This window comes from Oryctolagus cuniculus, chromosome X (genome assembly GCF_964237555.1).
Source record: "Oryctolagus cuniculus chromosome X, mOryCun1.1, whole genome shotgun sequence".
Lineage (NCBI taxonomy): Eukaryota > Metazoa > Chordata > Mammalia > Lagomorpha > Leporidae > Oryctolagus > Oryctolagus cuniculus.
This window is the reverse complement of record NC_091453.1, coordinates 73,168,783-73,192,861: the sequence shown is the minus strand read 5'-3', so window position 1 is coordinate 73,192,861 and position 24,079 is coordinate 73,168,783. Positions and strand designations below refer to the sequence as shown.

The 24,079-nt window shown below is 41.0% G+C and overlaps 1 protein-coding gene and 1 non-coding gene across 2 annotated transcripts; both read right to left on the bottom strand.

The window, feature by feature from the left end:
- Window positions 1-3,299: 3,299 nt before the first annotated feature.
- NKAP (NFKB activating protein) lies at window positions 3,300-23,813 on the bottom strand. Its single transcript, XM_002720129.5, has 9 exons — window positions 22,810-23,813; window positions 20,544-20,624; window positions 17,622-17,692; window positions 17,298-17,438; window positions 13,911-13,974; window positions 10,783-10,892; window positions 10,614-10,689; window positions 8,471-8,620; window positions 3,300-4,703 (listed from the first exon to the last, which is right to left on the bottom strand). The coding sequence occupies exons 1-9, from the start codon at window positions 23,187-23,189 to the stop codon at window positions 4,529-4,531; spliced, it is 1,248 nt and encodes a 415-aa protein (XP_002720175.2). The 5' UTR covers window positions 23,190-23,813; the 3' UTR covers window positions 3,300-4,528.
- LOC127485039 (small nucleolar RNA SNORA31) lies at window positions 5,804-5,931 on the bottom strand. The gene has a single exon (XR_007912241.1). It is a non-coding gene; the product is annotated as a small nucleolar RNA SNORA31 (small nucleolar RNA).
- Window positions 23,814-24,079: the final 266 nt, after the last annotated feature.

Sequence of the window (24,079 nt, the reverse complement as noted above, 5' to 3'; positions counted from 1 at the left end):
CTGTGGCTGCACACTTTTAAGACACTAAAGACACAATTACATTATACTCTGAGTGATTACTTACAAATATGTTAGAATATGCATTTACATACACAAGCACTGGAAAGGAACGTGGTACTAATGAAAACTATGTGATAATACTGCATAATTTTTCTTTTTAAAAATTTTATGTATTCATACAGTAAATAAGAGGAAATCCTATCAGAGCAATAGGCGAGGAATCGAGAAGCAGGTAAGTCTCCTTGGAGAACACAAAATATATTTAAAATATAATAACTCTATTAATTGACATATGGCTCAGGTGACCAGACACAGTTTGAAGCAGTAACTCTCATAAGCTAAAAATAAAATGCTTTCAGTCCTTTTATTTTCCCCTTGTCTTTCCCAAAGAATATGCTTCTGAAGCTGTTCTTTGGTAGATCTTTCCCCCAACAAACCTTGATGAAAGAAATGGTAAAGTTATGAAGTAAACTAATATCTTTTTTTTTTCATTTACTCAACCTCTACTCTGTGGAGGAGACAGAAATGAAAAATCACAATATTCATGTGTCACAAAATTACCGCTTTTAAACAACCTTGCCGATTGAAAATAAGAGAACATGGCTATTCAGTCTCTTGGAACCAGTAACAAAATAATGTTTGTAGAGAATAATTGTTTTTGGACAGTGAACAAAGCAAGGTCTGTTGAAACTAAGAAACCTCCTGCCATAGCAGTCAGGAGGGGCCTCCAAGGGAGGGCCAAAGAAGCTTGCCAGTGTATACCCTTTTTATACATGAAGTGACTCTATCTGGCCCCTTTCTGAAAATCAAACCTAGATTTAACTAATCAGGGAAGAGCAGAATAACAGCTAATTAGAAGGCAGGTCCTGTCTAGCTCTGATAAAAGCTAGATTCAGTTTACTGACCTAACTGCCCACTAGCCTGTCCAACACACCCACCTCTTTCATTCCCCCCTCAGAATAATGGGACCTAAGTGTGGTTAGCAGTATGGGACGATGACCATTCTGGCTGCTTCATGCTGAAGGGTGGGTGTTGGGGGGATGGCAGCAGAGCATTCCTCTGAGGGTTGATCTAAGGGTCCCTGGTAGAATGCAAATTTCCTTGGGGGCTTGCTTCATCTGGAATGCCACCTGGAGTTTGATGGCTACTAATTATTTAATCCAGTCCAGCGGGGTGATCCTCAGCTGATCTGAGTTAGATTCCAGTTGAATCAGTCACAGCACCAAGCACACTGCCGTTTCTGGAGTGGATTTTCTCTGGGCTGGCTCTGCCGACACCTTGTGGGCTAGATGGGGTCTAAAAATCCGTATTCCAGGCTCTCCCCTCTTCCCCAGAGAAACGTTCTAAGTGCAGCAAGAATATGACATATAAAGTGAAGAAGTTTATTTAAAAGGTGAAGACATCACACACACAAGGGCATTGTTTGGGAACAGGGTTGGTTGGGAGGGGGAAAGATGAGAGAGGTGTACCTTGTTCTTCTATGTCTGCAGAAAGACAGCGAGAATAAAATTTTTAAGTGAGGAAATTTAGGTTTATTATACAGGGAAGTAGATAGATTAAGATTTAGAAGTTTTTTTGAGGGAAAAATTTTTTAGGGGGTGGTGGTGTTTGGTACAAAGGATTAGGCTGCTGCTTGCAACACATGCCAGTTTGAGTACCAGTAGCTCTACTTCCAACCAAGCTAATGTGCCTGGTAAAGCAGAAGATGGCCCAACTATTTGAGACCCTGCCACCCATGTGGGAGACCAGGATGGACTCCCTGGTTACTAGCTTAGGATCTGGCCCATTCCTGGCTTTTGTGGCCATCTGGGGAGTGAACCAATAGATGGAGGATCTTTCTCTCTCACGCTTTCAAATAAATAAATAATTAAATATTTAGAAGTTTGGGGCCTAATTTTCTTCTAACTTTTGGGAACAATAGATTTATTAGGCTACACAGCAACTATGATGAGGTGTAGATAAATAGAAGTAACTTCAAGTTCAGGGGTCACAAATGTTGTTACATGCTGGTTGCTGTTTAATTCAGTAGTTGTGGGTTAAAAGTAGACAAGGGAAGCCAGAGTTGTGGTGTAGTGGGTAAAACCTCTGCCTGTGATGCTGGCATCCCACGTGGGTGCCGGTTCACGTTCCAGTTGCTCTGCTTCCAATTTAGCTCCCTAGCAGCAGAAGGTGGCCCAAGTGTTTGGACCCCTGCCACCCATGTGGGAGACATGGAAGAAGTTCCTGTGTCTGCCTCTCTGTAAGTCTAACTTAGTTTTTTTAAAAGATTTAATTTATTTGAAAGGCGGCGGCGGCGGGGGGGGGGGGGTCTTCCATCCGCTGGTTCACTCCCCAGATGGCCACAGTGGCTGGAGCTGGGCCAATCTGAAGCCAGGAGCCTGGAGCTTCTTCTGGGTCTCCCATATGGGTGCAGGGGCCCAAGGACTTGGGCCATCTTCTACTGCTTTCCCAGGCCATAGCAGAGAGTTGGATTGGAAGTGGAACAGCTGGGACTTGAATTGGCACTCATATGGTATGTCGGCACTGCAGGCAGTGGCCTTACCCACTACACCACAGCGCCGGCCCCAAGTCTAACTTTCAAAATAAATAAATAAAAAATATTTTTGTAAAAAAGTAGACAGAGGCAGGGGCCAGCATTGTGAGACAGATTAAACTGCTGCCTGTGATGCCAGCATGATAAATGCCAGTATGAGGCCCGGAAGCTCCACTTCTGATCCAGATCCCTGTTAATGTGCCTGTAAAACAGCGTAAGGTAGCTGAAGTGTTTTTGCTCCTACCATCCACGTGGGAGACCTGGATGGACTACCAGGCTCCTAGCTCTGCTCTGACCCAGCCCAGGGCATTGGAGGCATTTGGGGAATAAACCAGAGGATGAAAGATGTCTCTAACTCTGCCTTTCAAATAAATAAATCTAAAAAAAAAAGTAGATAGGGGCAGGCATTTGGCCTAGTGATTAAGACATTGGTTAGGATACCTGCACCCCATATCAGAGTACGTGGGTTTGAGTTCCAGCTCTGACCCGATTCCTGCTTTCTGCCATTGTAAACCCCGGGAGGTAGCAGATGATGGCTTAAGAAACTGGGTTCCTGTCACCCTTGTGGGAGACCCAGATTGAGTTCTGAGTTCCTGGCTTTACCCAGGTCCAGCCTGTGCTGTTGCTTGCATTTGGGGAGTTAACTGACAGATGGCAGCTCTCTGTCTGTCTCTATCTGCCTCTTAATAACAAAAGGTAGACATTTTCCTAGAACTATGTTAAATGGTAAAACTTTTGCCTTGTACTTTGAAATATGATAGCCTTATTTAAAGACTTTAAAAAAGCACTTTATTATAAGGAGAGGACATTTTATAACAGCATAGTCATACTTTCCCACCAGGTAATTTAAATTTATCTTAGGCATATAATAATAATGAAGATCAAAATCACTTTAACAAAAACAGTCAAAACTTCCACTGTCCCCTCCCTCTTGTGACTTAATCAAAATTGACCAAAATAAGGGAAGGATAGTGGTCTCACAATCCTACAATGTTTCATTTTCCCCAAACTTAGAAATAAATAATAGCATAAAAAATGATAAAGTGAGGAACTTCTGTACAAGGTTAACAATTAAAATGAATGACAGCTTACAACATAAACTGAAAGATTTAACAATGTTTAAAAATAAAATCTCATTACATAAAGGACAGCATTACAAAGGTTTAATATCATTTTATCCTATGAAACAACTAAAATACTGGTTCATTATGTTTCCTATCACAACTCTTGACCATACTTGAGTCCCATTTGTTTAGTTGTTATCTTAGCATCAAAGTACAGCTTAGATCAAAACATTGGCACAACAGTAATGTCCTAATATTATATATTTGAAAGAATAATTTTAAAATAATTTATTAAAAAATTTAAAAACCTAATGTCCACATTTTTCAATTCAGTAAGTCTGTGGGTTAGTTTTGTTTTTGGTTTGCTTTTGGTTTTGGAGGGGAGGCAGGGACTTAAGCCAAAATACTTTATTTCCAGGGTAGATTATATATCATATTGTGTAAGTCTTCAAATAGTAGATTTTCTTTTTTTCAGCAATGCCTTCATCTTTTTTAAAACAAAAGTGTCCTCCTATGTTTCTACCAAGTCCATTCATATCACATTCAACACAGAGGAATGATAATTTCTCATAAGTTCAGTTGGGGGTGGGTGGGGAGGGCAGGCATCATGTAGAGCTAGAGGTAGCACTGTGCAATGGCATGAGATTTAAGTTTTTCTCATCACACACTGTCTCTTCATGCCACCTCTCCCAATATAGTAGGATCTCATTCCTAATTTGGATTTTTAAATCAGAGAGGAATTATGGTCCAAAAGTACTTGCTGAAGTTGTATCAATAAGCAGCTTTTTATTGAAGGACAGAAAGAATTAAATGGAAGGCACAGTAACACTGTAAAGCTTGTTCAGGGCATAATCATCTTTTTGTGTGCATGTGTGGAACCCAGACTTCTGTTTTTGTCACTAAAAATGTCTGCTGAATAATCAGAAAATCCTTATTTATCATCCTTCCCTTTGGTCTTTCGGTATACCATCTCTCGGAAACTGGCCAGAATCTTGTTCTCTCTTTTCCGTCTCTCTTCTTGATTAAAGGATGCAAGGGCTCTTTTCTCATCAGCACTATAGATCTGGTTCTCTTTTCGCAGTCGCACAGCCTCCATTCGGCGATGCCTGGAGATAATTTTATTTTTGGTTTAATTTCTCAGTAATTATTTTTATAGCATATTTTCATTAATGTTAATACAGAAGAGAAACTTTGAAATGGGTTAAAGTTTTAAAAGATCATTCATTTTATCTGCCTCACATGTCCTTTGATTTGTTTCTCATACTCATTTAAGGATTGCTGATGTTCTGTCAACACAGTGAATAGTATTCATTTCAAATACTAAAGGAATAAGTCTATTCTAGTTGTCTTCAGTAAAACAACCATAAATGGGCAAATAATTACACTTCTTAGGTGATATATCTTTTTGTCTTAGTGCAATTGGTAGTAGGATAGATAAAAGATTTTAGTTTTCATAACTGAGGTGCAACTTCAATATTCTAATTTGAAATACAACCAAAAGAACCAAGTTAAAATCTGTAATCGAAGAGGAGTTTGATTTAATTTCCTTTGACTCCATTAGTGGCCCAAAGAAAAGATTTAGCACAAGAGCCAAACCAGTGAAGAATAAGGGTAGAGGCGGAGGGAAGCAATGCCATCATCTTCAAAAGGTCAGTTTATTTACAGGGAGAACTTCATGAAAATCCACCTCTATCATATGTGTGTATCCAATCCTACAAAATAAGTTCAAGAAGCTTGAGCTATATCTAGAAAAATGGAGAAAAACTTGGTAAGGAGAAGAGGGAGGAAACATTTCAGGTTAGTATGAAGATAAGAGAGGAGAATGAAGATGATGACAATACATGCAGGTTGCTCAGGGTACAGTGAGTATGGTAGTTTATCTGGAATAGAAGTGCTACATGAATGATGCTGTAAAAAACATCCATGTACATGTTTTCTAGTACATGGGAATTATTTTCTCTTGGGTATGCAGGTATGAAGTTGCTGGATCATATAGTATATGAAAGCTCAATCGCCAAGGTAATGCCAGACTGTTTTGCAAAATGTTTATACCCACTAGCAGTACTTAAGGAATCCTGTGTAGATCCGCATCCTCTCAAGTGTATTGTTAGAACTTTAATCTTCTATCAAATGGGTGTACAATGGCATTTCACTATGTTCTTGATTTCCATTTTCAATGATAATGAACACCTCTTTTTTTCCCTACAAATGTATTCCCCAATTCAATCTGGGCTGCCACAAAGACAGACAGAAAGCGCAGGGATGTTTCTTTGGCATCCTAGTGCAAACCAAAAGAACAACAGCAAATTGTTCAAGGTCTATCAGTGGATGCAATGAACACCTTTTAATGTATGTGTAGACCATATGTATTTCTTCTGACAAATACCCATTGTTGTCATTTTCCCATTTTTCTACTGAGTTCTTTACACATATTCTTTAAATGTTATCAACATCAACTCTTTATCAGTTGTAATATATACCAAGATTTTATCCCAGCTTGGAACTTGTCTTTTTTATTTATTTTAAGGTATGTTCTAAAGAACAAAAGTCCTTATGTTTAACCTAGGTGAACTTACTAATATTTTATTTTATTGTTAGTACTTTCTTTTTGTCTTTAAAAACTGCTTCTCTACCCTGAGGTCTAAAAGATATCTGCTCTTAATGTCCTCAGTCTGGCTGCATTGCTTTTTGTATGTGGCTATATAGGGTCCTACTTTCATCTTTTACCATATGGATTTTCTGTGTCTGTTCCTTCTTTCCATACTCATCTGACAAGCCATCTCTTTCATAAGCAAAAGTTCTATGCATGCATAGCTCTGTCCTTGGACTCTGTATTTTACTCCATTGAACAATTTGGTTGTTTTATGCTTTCTAAAATGCTATAAGCTTCAAAATAAGTCCTCATAGCAGGTATTTCACCCTCCTGCTCTTCTTTTTCAGAAATTAACCTCTATTCTTGGCCTGTCAGTCTAATATATACATTTTGGAACCACTTTATTAAATTTCATGAAAAATTCTGCTTTTGTGATTTTGATTCAAACTATGTTGAGTCTATAGATCAATTTGGGGAGAAATGATTTACAATACTACATTCCTATCCATGAACATGGTTCTCTCTCCACTTATTTTTAGGTCTTCTTTCATGTCTCTTAAAAATGTTTTACAGCTTCTCTGCAGAGGTCTTGGACATCTTTCATTAAGATGATATAAGATATAAGGACTTTCCTAAGTCCTATATATTTTTCTAATACTATTTTAACTGCTGATTTCTTTTTATTTCATGGCATTTTTGGATTGTCTGTTGCTGGTATATAAAAACACAATTGATTTTCGTGTATTAACTTTATATACAACAATTTGTTAAGCCTTATTATTTATAATTCATCTGAAGTAGTTCTGGAATTTTCTACGTAAACAATTCACAAAAAATGATGGTGTCACATCCTTCTTTCCAATCCTTAAGCCTTTGATTTCTTTTTCTTTTCTTTTTTTTTCTTTTTTTGGACAGGCAGTTAGTGAGAGAGACAGAGAGAAAGGTCTTTCCTCTATTGGTTCACCCCCCAAATGGCCGCTACGGCTGGCGCACTGTGCTGATCCGAAGCCAGAAGCCAGGCGCTTCCCCCGGGTCTCCCATGTGGGAGCAGGGCCCAAGCACTTGGGCCATCCTCCACTGTACTCCCGGGCCACAGCAGAGAGCTGGACTGGAAGAGGAGCAACCAGGACAGAATCTGGCGCCCCAACCGGCACTAGAACCTGGGATGCCGGTGCCACAGGCGGAGGATTAGCTCAGTGAGCTGTGGCGCCGGCCTGATTTCTTTTTCTTACTGTTAGTCCTCAAATACAATGTTTCAAATATTGTCCCCAGGGCTGGTGCTATGGTGAAGCAGGTTAACGCCCTGGCCTGAAGCGCCAGCATCCCATGTGGGTGCCGGTTCTAGTCCCAGCTGCTCCACTTCCAATCCAGCTTTCTGCTATGGCCTGGGATAGCAGTAGAAGATGGCCCAAGTCCCTGGGCCCCTGCACCCACGTAGGAGACCTGGAGGAAGCTCCTGGCTCCTGGCTTTGGATTGGCGCAGTTCCAGCCGTTGCGGCCAATTGGGGAGTGAACCATCAGAAGGAGGACCTTTCTCTCTCTGCCTCTCCTCTCTCTGTGTAACTCTGACTCTCATGTGAAATAAATAAATCTTTAATAAAAATAAATATTGCCCCCAGAATTCCAAGGTTATAGAGGTACTGCAGGAGTTCTGCAAATGTTTGCTTCTCATGACATTTAAAAGTAGTTATCTACTTAAAAAGTTTAAAAGTTAAAGAATCCAAAATTCAATTTGAATTTATTATAGTTGTCCTCTCAGCTCACTCTCCTGTTTCTTTCTGGTACTTTGCTTTCTCTCCCCCTTCTTTCCATTCATTTCTCCATGCTGCATGTAACATCTTTCATAATTCTTTTCTGCTATTGATTCTCAGAAACTTGGGTGCATAGAGAACCGGAGGCCAATTTGGAAACCAGGAAACACTGTCTTGGGAAAATGTCTTCCTAACTTTCAAAATGCCACACTTCTTATGTGTCTGTGATAAATAGCTGAATTTAACTATATCCTCCAGTAGATAAAATATCTGTACTAAAACATAAACTAGGACAAGACATGGAAAAGCTTGATTCTTTGTAGTTGGAGATATAGTAGAGTTGCATATATATATATATACCTGAAATTTTAGACAACCATGTTTAGAACAATAAAACAACATCAAAACAATAGTTACATTCTACTTTATATCAGGAATAGTCACTTAATGAAAATTAATTACCAAGATATAATTCTGGTAGTAAGAAAGAAAGATGTAATCGTGGAAATTAAACTGAATGCCAACATACCTGCTACCACTCATTACATAACCTGAACATTCAAATGATGCAATTTCTTCACTTGTCAAGCCAATTTCTCCTCTTCGTGGAATACGTTTTCCAGCTTTTACATATTCAGCCATAGCTGCACCTTCCCCAGGTAACAGAGCATGGCCATAGCTAAAAAGTAATTCAGAGTTCAGAAAAGCTCTATTAAACCATCTCAATACAAAAAGCTCATCTCTAAAGACAGCACAAAATTTGTTTCTCTTAGATAATAGGGGGAAATAAGAGCACTAAGCAGTAGTGTACTGGGAAGCTTAATATGAATTACTTTAATTAGTGAACATTGCTCTACGACCTATATAACTAACAAAGAAATGCAGAGATGCATTGGAAATGAAGAACGTGGGGCTAGCATTGTGGTTCAGAAGATTAAGCCACCTTCTGCAATGCTGACATCCCATATGAGCAACAGTTTGAGTCCTAGCTGCTCCATTTCCGATCTGGCTACTTGCTAACGTGCCTGGGAAAGCAGCTGAAGGTGGCCCAATAGCCACCCACTTGGGAGATTTGGATGGAGTTCCAGGGTCCTGGCTTCAACCTGGTTCAACCCTTGTGGCTATTTGGGGAGTGAACAAGCAGATAGGAAATCAATCAATTTTTTTTTCCTCTCTCTTTCTCCTTTTCTCTGTAACTCTACCTGTCAAATAAAGTAAATCTTTTTTTTAAAAAAATGTATTAGTATACATTTATGTTTATAGCTATAGATTAATTTATCCCTAATAGGTATTGACATTACTGCCCTGGCTCAATCTGATTCCCTTTGCCCTTAAAAAAACTCCACAATAACAAAATAATACATTACAAATTAATGTATGTTTAAGACTTACAACCACTAATAATGCTATACAGTAATAATTATCTACTAATTTTGATTCAAAGCAATTCCAAATGCTACTATTCAGTTCAGTGACTATTTCTTGTATACTTATTAAACTCAAAGCTTTTAAAATGATTTATTTATTTATTTGAAAGAGTTACATAGAGGAGGAGAGGCAGAGAGAGAGAGAGAGAGAGAGAGGTCTTCCATCCACTGGTTCTCTCCCCAATTGGCCTCAATGGTTAGAGCTGCGCCAATCCAAAGCCAGGAGCCAGGAGCTTCCTCCAGGTCTTCCCATGCAGGTGCAGGGGCCCAAGGATATGGGTCATCTTCCACTGCTTTCCCAGGCCACAGCAGAGAGCTGGATCAGAAGTGGGGCAGCTGGGTCTTGAACCGGTGCCCATATGGGATGCCGGCACTGCAGGTGGCGGCTTTACCTGCTATGCCACAGTGCCACAGTGCTGGCCCCTCAAAGCTTTTAATATAAAAATAATTCCAGGGCTGGCGCTGTGGCACAGTGGATTAAAGCCCTGGCCTGTGGCACCAGCATCCTATATGAGCACTGGTTCAAGTCCTGGCTGCTCCATTTCCAATCCAGCTCTCTACTATGGCCTGGAAAAGCAAGTCCTTGGGCCCCTGCACCTGTGTGGGAGACCTATAGGAAGCTCCCAGCTCCTGGCTTTGGATCGGCACAGCTCCAGCCGTTGTGGCCATATGGGGAGTGAAGCAATGGATGGAAGATCTCTCTCTCTCTCTCTCTCTCTCTCTCTCTCTGACTCTACCTATCTATGTAACTCTGTCTTTTAAATAAACAAAGTACATCTTTAAAAAAATAATTTCTGCCGTTGTGGAATTCACTTATTAATAAGGCTATAACTACAATATAAGGAAAATATCTAATACATGGCATGAAAGAAATAGAAAATGCTGTGAGGATTAAAGAGGGATAGCTATACTTGTGGAGGGGAAGTATTAGGATTGGTATATGCTCCCTCCTTTCAAACAGAGCTTTGATGGATGGCAAGGATATTAACAGGGAGAAATGGGGGGCTGGGTAGGGAAGAAAATACAGGGCAAGGAAAAGAAGGGAAGGCATATTAGGGGGAGGAAAGAAGCTAAATGAGACAAAGGTGAGAAAGGAAACAGTAAATTCAGCAAACTTAGCAAACCAGCTCAGCTGAAACCTGAGCAGATATAAATAAAGGATTTGAGGGAGATAAGTTTGGCAAGGCAAGTTAGGGCTATAGTTTTTGGAAGTACTTTAGATAATATACATACACTGCTACTTACTTCAAAGGTTTATCATCTTGAGAGGCAAGTGTTTTCGGAGCCTCTGGGCCAATTAAATCTGAAGGTTCTTCAGCCTCTATGAAAGATGTTCAAAAACACATTCACATTTTGACTAATTGGTTACTTTGATGTTTCATCTGTTCTGAGTTAGTCTATCAGAACAACCTACTTGATCGATCCTTCCAGGGATTCTCCAGAAACTCTTCTTGGGACTCTTTAGAGCTTGAATCACTGGATTCTTTTCTGTTCTTTTTGGATTTCTTTTTCTTATATTTCTTCCTGTAGGGATTATAATTTGATACAAATTCACTTAATATTCCCATGTTAAAAGGCATCAGTTTTTCAAGGCAATGAAAGGTAAGACTGATTAAAATGATCTAGACCTATCAAAGTTGCTAGAGAATAATTTTAATTAAAAGACTTATAACTTATTTAACTAAATCATTTTTCATTATAAAAAGGGATCCTTGGAGGTAGGCATTTTCACCTAGCAGTTAAGATGCTGCTTAAAAAGCCACAGTTCCGCCGGCGCCGTGGCTCACTGGGCTAATCCTCCGCCTTGCGGCGCTGGCACACTGGGTTCTAGTCCTGGTCGGGGCGCCGGATTCTGTCCCGGTTGCCCCTCTTCCAGGCCAGCTCTCTGCTGTGGCCCGGGAAGGCAGTGGAGGATGGCCCAAGTGCTTGGGCCCTGCACCCCATGGGAGACCAGAAGCACCTGGCTCCTGCCTTCGGATCAGCGCGGGGCGCCAGCCGCAGCGCACCGGCCATTGGAGGGTGAACCAACGGCAAAAGGAAGACCTTTCTCTCTGTCTCTCTCACTGTCCACTCTGCCTGTCAAAAAAAACAAAAACAAACCAATGGATGGGAGCTCGCTCTCTCATAATAAAAAATAAAATCTCTAAAAGAATAGTGAAACACAGTTCTCATATTGTAGAAAGACAACAGAAAAATGACTTGCCAATTTGAGCATTAATAATTTTAAGTGTAATGGGTTAAATACATTAAATGTCTAAATCCTTAGATTCATTATGGTATAAAAAATTCCAACTCATTATTTTGAAAATTCTTAAAAAGAATTAAGCAATTATCCTACCTTTTCTATACAAACTATACTATATGTTCAATGAGTAAATTTCTCTTACTGAATTATCCTATCTAGTAAATAAAGAAGGAAAGTTATAATTAGAGTATCACCATTTTGCAATCCCTAATGAAGTAACAGATCTAGACAATGTTCATCATTATGACAAAAATAGAAAACCAGACGTTGTTTGCTTCCTGACAGAAGTACACAGCCCACCTATGAAGTATCCTCCCCAAAACACCAATCTGAACCTTGGTAAACCTTTATCTATCTACAGGAAATATTGAGGACAGAGAACGTTCTCTGGAACACTGTAAGAATGCAATAATTTTAATTTATGGATATTATTTGAATGTTGATTTGAATAAACTGCAGAGAAATTGTTGATAATCGAGCAATTACTGTTAAATATTTTAAGCATAATAGCAGTGTGGTTATTATTTTTCCTTTTAATAAAGAATGACTGCCTTTTACAGAAAGGTACTGAATTATTTATGGATGGAATATATCTAGGATTGGTTCCAAAATAATCAATGGGTGGTAGAAAATGTCCATGAGTTGATAACTGTTCAAACTGATTAACGGTTGATCCAGATTAGACGAAATCAAGTGGAAAAACCTGGGGTGTTTTTAATACAGGAAAACTAAAAGTGGAATAGATATTTGATGGTAGAAAGGAATTGTTCATTGTATTGGATATCATAGTGATATTATGGTATTATGTTTAAAAAATTGTGTTCCCTCAGAGTATACAGTCATGAACAGGGTATCTGGGATTCATACTATTCTCAGTATTTTGTGTATAAAGATTTTTATTAAAACGTTTTTTAAAAGATTTATTTATTTGAAAGGCAGAGTTGCAGAGGCAGAGGCAAAGAAAGAGAGAGGGAGAGAGAGGGAGAAGGAGGGAGAGGGAGGGGGAGGGAGAGAGAGGGAGAGAGGTGTCTTCTATCTGCTGGTTCACTCCCAAAATGGCCAGAGGCCAGAGCTGTGCCAACCAGAAGCCAGGAACCTGGAGCTTCTTCTGGGTCTCCCAAGTGGGTGCAGAGGTTCAAGGACTTGGGCCATCTTCCACTGCTTTCCCAGGCTATAGCAGAGAGCTGGATCGGAAGTGGAGCAACTAGGACTTGAACCGGCAACCCTATGGGATGCCGGCACTGCAGGCAGCAACTTTACCTGCAACACCACAGCACTGGCCCCTAAAAAGTTTTTAAAAATGAGGTGAAAGTACATTGAGCACTTAAGACTGTACTTTTTGGGGCTCGTGTTGTGGCACAATGGGTTAAGCTGCCACCTGCAAGGCCAGCATCCCATATGGGCTGGTGAGTCCCAGCTGCTCTTCTGATCCAGCTTCCTGCTAACATATGTACCTGGGAAAGATGGCCTAAGGACTCCCTGCACCCATGTGGGAGACATGCATGAAACTCCTGGCTTCATGCCATTGCAGCCATTTGGGGAGCGAACCAGTGGAGCAGAGTATTTCTCTCACTCTCTCTCTCTCTCTTTCTCTATAACTCTGCCTTTCAAATAAAATATTTTTAAACAAACATGGACTTTTGATATAGTGGTACTATATTATACAAGTATCTGTATACTTATTATTTTAATTACCATTTTTAAGTAGTTTCCTTTACCTAGGCATCAAAGTTTAACCATGTACGCTAAAATGTTAGGTCCAGGTAAAATTGTAATACTGGTACTGGCCTAGCTTGGTGTCATTTGAAATGTTCTTTGAGTTCTGAAATTTATGTTCTAGTAGTGGATGCAGTTGGAGAATTTGTACATATACTGAACAAATGCTGAGAGAATTTTTAGTTTTGCCAAATTTATCCTTGTTTTAAAATATGTTACCTTCTAGGTGAAACCTATTCTAATCACTGTATTTGAAACCACAGTCTGCCCCCATCCCCAACTACCTTATTGTCCTTATTCTACATTATTTTTCTATAGCTCTTCTAACAAACTCAATAAATAATATATGGAATTCACTTCTATACATTGTGCATCTTCCCTTAAATTGCTACTCCAAAAGGGCAGGAACTTCTGTTTTGTATCCCAGCACCTTGAATGGTACTTGAAACATAAACACTTACTAAATACTTAAATGAAAAAATCCCTGGGGGATGGGCAAATTGGGGATTCATTACACTATTTTATGTAATTTTATATTCACTGGAACTCTTTCATAATAAAAATTAAAGAAAAAAACTGACGATCTGTGTTTCTTCTTCTTTTCCTTTTTCTTGGCTTTCTTTGCTTTCCTTTTTGTATCTTCATCTGCAAAGTAAAGCACATTATAATTAAAAAAAAATTCTCTAAAGCCCCAAGTCTCTTGAGTAAACATCCTATTGCTGTCTCAATTGTTATCACAGAGAAATTCATTCATTCAAACATTTATTGCTACTTGTCAGGAACTGTGCTAGGCACTGGGGATATAGAACTTAAGGTCATACTAGGTATTAGGTGATATTGGGTATTATTATTAATTTAGTTAGCGAGTTAACAGTATTGTTGGTAAGTAGAAAAATGTCATTTTTTTTTGAAAGGCAGAGTGGACAGTGAGAGAGAGAGACAGAGAGAAAGGTCTTCCTTTTGCCGTTGGTTCACCCTCCAATGGCTGCTGCGGCCGGCGCGCTGCGCTGATCCGATGGCAGGAGCCAGGAGCCAGGTGCTTTTCCTGGTCTCCCATGGGGTGCAGGGCCCAAGCACCTGGGCCATCCTCCACTGCACTCCCTGGCCACAGCAGAGGGCTGGCCTGGAAGAGGGGCAACCGGGACAGAATCCGGCGCCCCAACCGGGACTAGAACCCGGTGTGCCGGCGCCGCTAGGCGGAGGATTAGCCTAGTGAGCCGCGGCGCCAGCCCATTTTTTAGATGCATACTGAAATATTTAGGGTAGAAGTATGACAATGTAATTTACTTTGACTGTCTTAGCAAAAGAACCATATTTGAATCAAATGTAGGTCAAAAATATGCATTAGTATTAAATCTGGGTGGTAAAATTCATGGTATTAATTATACTACTGATTATACTGTCTTCTTTATTTTTCTAAATACTTGAAGATTTTCATGACAAAAAGGGGGATAAAACCTATGTGTTTGAGAGGGAGACAGAATGCTTTCTAGGAGTTAAGTCTAATAGAGGAGACAGACAGGTGAAGTGATAACAATAATCTGAGTGACACGGGGAAGCATGTGGTGCAGTGGGCACACAGAGGAATCTCAAAATCATACTGATTTGGGGAGAGTTGTTGAAGAATGGTTGACCAGGAAAAGGTAACTCTTAAACCAGTTTTTTTTAAAACCAGTTTATTACAAAAGCAACACACGCCAATTGTTGCAATGAATAAGCCAAGCTGGGTGGAGGAGGAGACTGTACAGGTACAGGAATTCTTCATACCAAGTAACAGAGTACAGAGAAACAGCATGGGATGCCTAGCAGATACACAGTAGTTCTCAGGCTATAGAGGATGGTGTAAGAGAGTGGCAGGGTATGTGTAATTATAGGGTCTGAACTTTACCATGAAGCCTATGGAAAGCCATCAAAGGATTTTACGTAGGGGACTGACATGCTAAGGTGTATATTTTAGCAAAGTCCAGGAGTGAGTGTTTGGTACAGCAATTAAATTGCTGCTTGGGATGGCTGCATCCCCTACTGGAGTGCCTGGTTTGAGTCCTGGCTCCTCTGCTTCTGATTCAACTTACTGCTAATGCACACCTTGTGAGGCAGCAGATGATGGCTCAAGTATTTGGGTCTCTGCTATGCACGCGGAAGATCTGGATTGAGTTCTGGGCTCTTGACTTAAGCTGGCCCAGCCTTGTTGTGGGCATTTTGGGAGTGAGCCAGCTGACAGAAGATCTCTATCTCTCTATCTCTTTCTCTGTCTCTCTGCCTTTCAAAAAATAAAATGAAAATAAATATTTAGAAACTTAAAAAGAAAGAAAGTCGGGTCTTTCAGCAGTGAGGAAGAAAAGAGACAACAGTGGTCAGGCAAGCCAGGGAGCATCAGTGGAAAGGGAGCCTTTTTGCAGTGTGTCAGTCCCAGAGGAGGTGCCTTCTACTCGATCATTAGCCAGGAAAGGGCACAAAAAAGTGTTTTTTTGGTGATGTACTACTCCAAAGGGGGTGCTTTGAATCAATCAGCAGCCAGCTTGAAGCCAGCGCACCTTTTTTGAAGAGATTTTTATTTTTTTTATTTGAATGGCAGAGTTAGAGAGAGATATAGAGACAGAGAGAGAGAAAGAAGTCTTCCCTCTGCTGGTTCACCCTCCAAATGGCTGCAATGGCCAGGGTTAGGCCAGGCTGAAGCCAGGAGCCAGGAGCTTTATCCAGGTCTCCCACGTTGGTGGCAGGGGCTCTAGCACTTGGGCCATCTTCCACTACTTTTCCCAGGCTATTAGCAGGGAGTTGGATCAGAAGTGGAGCAGCCAGTGGTGCCCATATGGGTGCTATACCACAACGTCAGCCCCTTTATGATGTACTTAAAGAAAAAAAAATGTACAGAATTGTCCACTGTGCGTGAGAATTATTTACATAAAATAACCCTTCCATTGAATGGATGTAGCTTTCTAAGGTTCTCTTTGGTGCCACGTGTACTGTAGCCCAATCTCCTCACCTGGTCTGTGCCACATGCCTTGTACAACTTTGTACAACCAATCTGGAGTCAATCTTCTTAGGTCTGAATCCCATCTGTGTGACTTTGGGTATGATACTTATAACATGCCCTGTGCCTCCATTTCTTTCTTTCTTTTTTTTAAAGATTTATTTTTTTTCCTTGAATGGCAGAGCCAGAGAGAGGCAGAGGCAGAGAGAGGGAGAGGTCTTCCACCTGCTGACTCCCCAATGGCCAGAGCTAAGCCAATTCAAAGCCAGGAGCCAGGAGCTTCCTCCAGGTCTCCCACATAGGTGCAGGGGCCCAAGGACTTGGGCCATCTTCTACTGCTTTCCCAGGCCATAACAGAGCTGGATCTAAGTGGAGCAGCTGGGACTCAAACCAGCGCCCATATGGGATGCCAGCACTGCAGGAGGTGGCTACGTCATAGGGCCAGTCCCTCCATTTCTTTTTTTTTTTTTTTTTTTTTTTAACAGGCAGAGTGGACAGTGAGAGAGAGAGACAGAGAGAAAGGTCTTCCTTTTGCCGTTGGTTCACCCTCCAATGGCCGCTGTGGCCGGCGCACCGCGCTGATCCGATGGCAGGAGCCAGGAGCCAGGTGCTTATCCTGGTCTCCCATGGGGTGCAGGGCCCAAGCACCTGGGCCATCCTCCACTGCACTCTCTGGCCACAGCAGAGGGCTGGCCTGGAAGAGGGGCAACCGGGACAGAATCCGGCGCCCCAACCGGGACTAGAACCCGGTGTGCCGGCGCCGCTAGGCGGAGGACCCTCCATTTCTTAATCTATAAGGTGTACCCTAAAGTTGTTGTTTAGATTAAATATCGATACCAAACATAAAGCACTTAGCAGGGTGCCTGACACAAAGTCAGCAAGCATTCACAAACTCTTGGCTATTATTATTGCTTTTTAGAAGCTCCTTCTAAAATAAGTTTTAAGAAGTAAAACTAGTTTTGAAGCAAAGCTTGCAGAATGATGTTGGTTTTCTTACCACTAGAGTCTGTTTCAGAATCAGAGTCACTGTCACTATCTTCAGAATACTTCCTGTGTTTTCTTTTAGATGATTTTTTCTTTCTCCTCTTCTTGGACCTTTCTTTTGAATGATTGGACTTCTTCTTCTTCTTTTTTTCATCTATAGAGGATACAAGCAAAAATCTCATTTCCAAAAGAGTATTTCTGAATATCGAATTGGCTGCATTTAAAATACTGACAAGGAACAGATGATGGGCAATTCAATTAAAAGCAAAGTATAATGTTCAACTATTTATAAACTTAGTTTTTAACTTCTCAAGAAAGCCCTGTATCTTAAAAATACCTTCTGAAGAAGAAGCCGACGTGGTGCTTTTCTTTGGCTCTTCATCCTCTACTGGTGTATGTTCATCAGAGCTGAATTTCAAGAAAATGGTTGCAAGAATCAGAAAAGTGATGAAACATGGACCGTGGAGTATAAAAATATAGACCTAAAATTTTTCAGTTACAATGACTGTCTAAAAACCACTTAAAGCAAGTCTTGGACTAGTGTTGTAAGAGTGCAATTCAAGGGTCTACTACCTATGTAATAATAAACTAACTTAGATTTGCAAAATTGTTTGGAGATTATAAAATGCTACTCAAACAAAACAGCATGGAGGATTAGTATTTTCAGAAAAACCTACAGGGCAAAAGTAGAGAAATGGGTGGAGCCAGTACTGTGGCACAGTGGGTTAAACCCTTGGCCTGAAGCGCCAGCATCCCACATGGGAGCTGGTTCAAGTCCTGGCTGTTCCTCTTCTGATCCAGCTCTCTGCTATGGCCTGGGGAAGCAGTAAAAGATGGCCCAAGTCCTTGGGTCCCTGCACCCATGTGAGAGATCCAGAAGAAGCTCCTGGTTCCTGACTTTGGATTGGCTCAGCTCTGGCCATTGCAGCAATCTGGGGAGTGAATCAGCGGATGGAAGACCTCTCTCTCTGTCTCTACCTCTCTCTGTAACTCTTTCAAATAAATAAATAAATCTTTAAAAAAAGTAGAGAAATGGGAGCCATAAAGAAAGATAAAAGATGCTGGAGATTAAGAAGGTTGCATAATTTAATTGTGTGTAGAAAACATAGAGTAGCAGCAACTGTTCTGTCTCCCCAGAGCAAAAAGAACCTGACGAACAATAATCTAAAGAGATTTCATTTTGTTGCAGAGAATTCTGAAAGGGAGTATTACTAAAATTCTATAACAGTTCAGAAAGGGAGTTCCGACATTCTATAATCATTTCCCCTGAAGATAACACTTGAAATAATTTAGGCATTGTCCAGAAAACAATGTTCAGGGTTCTTTCCAACTTTAATTCTATCAATTAGTTCATGAAGCATTTTCCAAAGCTATCTATGAGAAAAATTTCAGGTAATAATATTTTCCCATGATTTCACAAAATTACAGATTTACCTGTCAAGCATACTTTTTTTTTTTTTTTAATTTTTTGACAGGCAGAGTGGACAGTGAGAGAGAGAGAGACAGAAAGAAAGGTCTTCCTTTGCCGTTGGTTCACCCTCCAATGGCCGCCGCGGCCGGTGCGCCGCGCTGATCCGATGGCAGGAGCTAGGAGCCAGGTGCTTCTCCTGGTCTCCCATGGGGTGCAGGGCCCAAGCACCTGGGCCATCCTCCACTGCACTCCCTGGCCACAGCAGAGAGCTGGCCTGGAAGAGGGGCAACCGGGACAGAATCCGGCGCCCCAACCGGGACTAGAACCCGGTGTGCCGGCGCCGCTAGGTGGAGGATCAGCCTAGTGAGCCGCGGCACCGGCCAAGCATACTGTCTTAACTCACCTTAAAGCATACCGAGAGGGAAGAAGAGACTTACCAATAACATCAAAGAGAAAAAAGGAAAAGCAGCCTTCAGATAGTACTATATACAGGAACAATAACTACGCAAAACATACTAGTATATTCATTTAAAAATACCTTTGTAATGCTAATTGCATTAATCTGACACGCAATCTGCTACTAGGTTGAGAAAAAACAATTCAAAATAATATAAGTATTATTTGTTTTTTAAAATATTTATTTATTTTTAGTCGCAAGGCAGAGAGACAGAGATCTTCCATTCACTGGCTCATTCCCCAGATGCCCACAACAGCTGGAGCTGGGCCAGGCTGAAGTCAAGCCCAGAACGCCATTTGAGTCTCCCATATGGGTAGTAGGAACTCAGGTACTGAGCTATCACCTGCTGCCTCACAAGGTGTGCATCAGCAGGAAGCTGCAATTGGAAGCAGAGCTGGGACTCCAATGCAGGCACTCTGAAATGCCCACCACTATTATTTAACACTGAACCATTCTATGAATAGAACAGTAGCACCCCATGACTTACAACTGAAAGCGAACAATTAGCAGACTAAGATCTACTAACAACATGTCTTAATCTTTATATAAGTTCCATGTTTTTATATTTTTAAGATTTATTTATTTATTTAAAAGGCAGAGTTACACGAGGCAGAGGCAGAGAGAGAGAGAGAGAGAGAAAGAGAGAGAGAGAGAGGTCTTCCATCTGCTAGCTTACTCCATAGATGGTCCCAATGGCTGGAGCTGGGCCGATCCGAAGCCAGGAGCCAGGAGCTTCTTTCGGGTCTCTCATGCGGGTGCAGGGGCCCAAGGACTTGGGCCATCTTCCACTGCTTTCCCAGGCCACAGCAGAGAGCTGGATTGGAAATGGAGCAGCCAGGACTTGAACCAGCACCCATATGGGATGCTTTACCTGCTATGCCACAGTTCCATGTTTTTAAAACTTAATGGGTAGGGACTGCTGTTGTGGTATAATGGTTTAAGCTGCTGGTTACAACATCGGGATCCCATATTGGAATTTCAGTTGCTCTGCTTCCAATCCAGCTTCCTGCTAAAATGCCTGGGGAGACAGCAGAAGATGGCCCAAATATTTGGGCTCCTGCAACGATGTGGGAGACTAGAATGGAGTTTCTGACTCCTGGCTTTGTGATGGCCCAGCCTTGGCTGTTGTATTCGTTTGGGGAGTGAACCAGCAGATGGATGATCTCTTTCTCTTTCTCTTTGTCTCTCTCTTTTTCTGTCACTCTGCCTTTCAAATCAATCAATCAATCAATCAATCTATCTTTAAAAGTAAAACTTGAAGGGTAGAACCGCATAAATGACAAGAAAGAAGAAAAACGTGAAATGTACTTAAAGTTCTTCACTTAAAAATTTTGGCAACAGACTTAGAATTTAAACAGTAGAATACAATACAATATTTTGAAACCACTTACTCTGGTTCAGGATTCTTTGGAGAAAGTCCCCATACTTCAGGAGCTCCCAATTCTCCAATCCTCTCTCTCTCACTTAATCTCCTAGAAGGTATAGGTATACAAATTATAACTCAATGGTTGAATTGTTCTTAAATATATAATCAAATCCAACAAGATCCCAGTTAAGTCTAATTTCTCTTTATTTTTAAATGTTGATAAAAACTTGGTTTAAATTCATCACTTGGGATTTTTGGTGTTCTGATAGTACTATCAAACGGTAGCAACTACAAATAGCTTGGGTGGCTGGGTCAGAAACGACAGCCTGGGAGACTGGAAGGTATTTCCCTTCTGCCTAATTCATGATATAACTATTCATTATTCATTTTATTGTCTGCAATTTGTGACAGAGTTTTACATTTGGAAATAACTTCATTTGTTCAGATGTTTATGAAAGTAAAGAGGAGTCTCTTGATTTGCTCAAATCTTCAGCTTTCAGAAGCCCAGGAATTGATAAAAGCAGAAAACAAAAGTTCTAAAAATGAAAAAAAGTCTTATTTGACAAAACTTGTACTCAGTGAGACACAGGGTTTGTTCTCTCTCTGTTTTCCCTTTAGTTTCTTTTTGGAAAAGTAGTACATTCTCTATTCTTTGGAGGACATTAAAATTTTCTTCTTTTGTTTTATAATGTGGTTTGTTTTAATTTTTGCTATTACTCTTAAAGTTAAAAAAAAAAGGCCCACTTCCTAAAAGTTTGGCTGTTTGTGATTTGATTTCTTTTTAAACATCCTTACAAAATAAATATAGCTGGTTTGTTTGAATAAATTATATTATTTCTTCAGGGGGAAATTATATCATCATTATGCAGAGTCAGACTCAGCATTTCCCACTTTAAGAAACATACAATCTAAAAGGGGACATACTTGGAATATTTACATATAGGGAGAAGAGTATCAGCCAAATTCTACAGTGCTTGGAGTCCTGTTCTCATACCTGCTGTCACCTGGCTTCATCTGTACTGTTAAGATAAATTACTTATCTCCTTAAATGTACAAATGCAAATTTCATTCAAGTAGTTCTGACATATTTTGGTGGAGATTTTCCACTAAGAAACCATTTGCTTTTTGATTGATAAAGCCTCTGGGTACTTTTCTGAAAAATTTAACTTGGAAGTAACCTAACTCAGGACTGTTTTCACTGTTTCTTCTTCCATGCATGCTGAACTAACATCTAACACTTGTGGAGTATTTATTATGTTCCAAACACTAAATTATTACAACCCTAAAATCCTTCATACTAATTTTATCTTTTTTTTAATAGTGAAGAAGTAAAACTCAGAGAGGTTAAGCAACTCGCTCAAGTTCACACTGTTGTTAAATACCAAATAAGCACATCAATTTCAGACAGTCTGATTCCTGGATGAAACTGCAGTTAGCAAAAGAATCACAAAGACACCTCTCAACTGCTGAAACTTTAACTTGCTCCTCAATGCCTGAAATACTTTTACATTTCTCATTTTCTGACACATACAGCATGTCTAGTCCTCAGCACAGTACTGGATACATAAATCTAACCTTTAATAAACATTAGAGACAAAGGCTTCCACAGCAATAATTATAAACCTTTTCCTTTCCCCTTAAACCATGCATTTTTCCACTCCATACTCACTCTTACTAGAAATTTGATCTCACCCCAATATCATTTTTCATGATCAAACAAGATCGAGACCACTCTGCAAGTCCTTTCTCAAGGTAGCCTCATCTACAGCCTAGCAGGTCACTTTTCCTACATTCATCGCCTTGTCTGAGGGGAAGATTTTCCTTCTCTCCAATTTAAACCCTTGATTTCAACCTTCCCAATTCCCCACAAAACATTACCACTTACGTGTTCTGTTAAATCAAGCCTATTTCTTCAATAAGCAATGGTTGCATGTTTGCAAAGTGCTAGGCACTGGGAATTCTATAATCAATAAAAGGGCTCTCAAATGATAATGGCACAACCAAGTAAATGCTATAAATCTGGTAGATGTGAGGCTCTTGACCGCGTTTGCTAACAACCCCGAAGAGGGAAGAGGGTAGCACGAAACCATGGCAATGTATAATGAATGAAAATGTAAGGGAATAAAAGGACGTATAAAAGGGTCGCCATGGGTGGACTGGATAACGGGGTGAAAACGGATACAAGGCAAGTATGAGCGAACACAAACGGCCACAAGAGGAATGAATGATAAATCGGACTCCAAAGGGAGGTGGGTTCGTAAAAGGAAAAGTGGGGGAGGGGGGTCACTCACTTCTGCCGCAGGCTTTCCTCCCTCTCCTTGTCCAGGAGGCTAGGCCACGGCTTGTCGCTCCCATAGGGGCGCGAGTAGCCGCCATAATAGGTGGACGAGGAGACAGAAGCGAAAGGTGTGCTCCGAGGCGCAGAGGGCCGCTCTCGAGAACGTGACCGCGAGCGGGAGCGGTAGGACTGGTTTCTTGAGCTGTGACTGAGGCCACCTACATGGTGACTGAGGCCATTCCGTTCCCCGGATCGAGAGCAAGAGTGCGAGCGAGAGCGGCGGCCCCGCGGGGACCGAGCAGATTTGCTGGGCTTGGGGCTCTTCGACGAACTGCGACGTTTTCCCCCGGAGCCCGAAGTTTCCGGGCTCCGTGAGCCGGATACCCGAGCCATTGCTGCTGCAGGATCCCAGAAGTCGCTGAAGAAGGGGGCGCTCTCACCAGTCTAGGAAGATCCCGGTTGCCTTGGCTTTCAGATCCCGCCACCTTACAACCACCCAAACCTGAGGGGAACCTTGGGAATCGTTTCGAGTACGTCGGTAAACCCCTTCCCCGGACGTAGGCGGTTCTGCAGACTTGAACGGACGTGTGTATCGGTATAAACAAGCCGGTAGGGCAACTGGGTCTACGCTCTCCTCTAGTTCCGAGTGGCTTCTCAAAGCTAAACTAACGGGGAGAGGAGATAAAGTCCTTTCTCAGCTTCGAACTTTGTGGTACCTGAAGAGAAGGATGGCGGAATATAAGATACATTTCACAGAGTGGTCGTATGAACAACACATCCAATTCTGTATGTGTTTCGTGTGCCTTCTGTGTATAATTATGCATTTATGTATGATTGAGAATATATATTGCATATAATTTGGTTTTTTTTCCTAATCCCAAGAAAAATTAGGAAAGTTTATCGCGATTGGGGTGAGCTATGATATCTAAGCTCCGTATTGCCCAGGTAGCATAGAAGGCACAAAGTCTGTGTTAACGTCTTGAGCCTGATACACTCCAAATAAGTTTGCAGCCCAGAGAAAAATTGCATACTTTTCTTACAGTAACTATCTCCACCCGTGTGCTTCAGCAAAAGGAATATGTAACCCTCTCTTTATCCAGCCCCTTAAACTAGTCATCTGCTAGCCTAGCAATATGTGGTTTATGATCAGTATTTCTGTTCATTTTCTACTGTTTTTAAATTTGGGAGGTAGAGACAGAAAGAGAGACAGAGTTCCTATCCACCAATTCACTCCTCAAATGCATGCAACAGCCAGGATTGGGCCAAGCTGAAACCAGGAACCA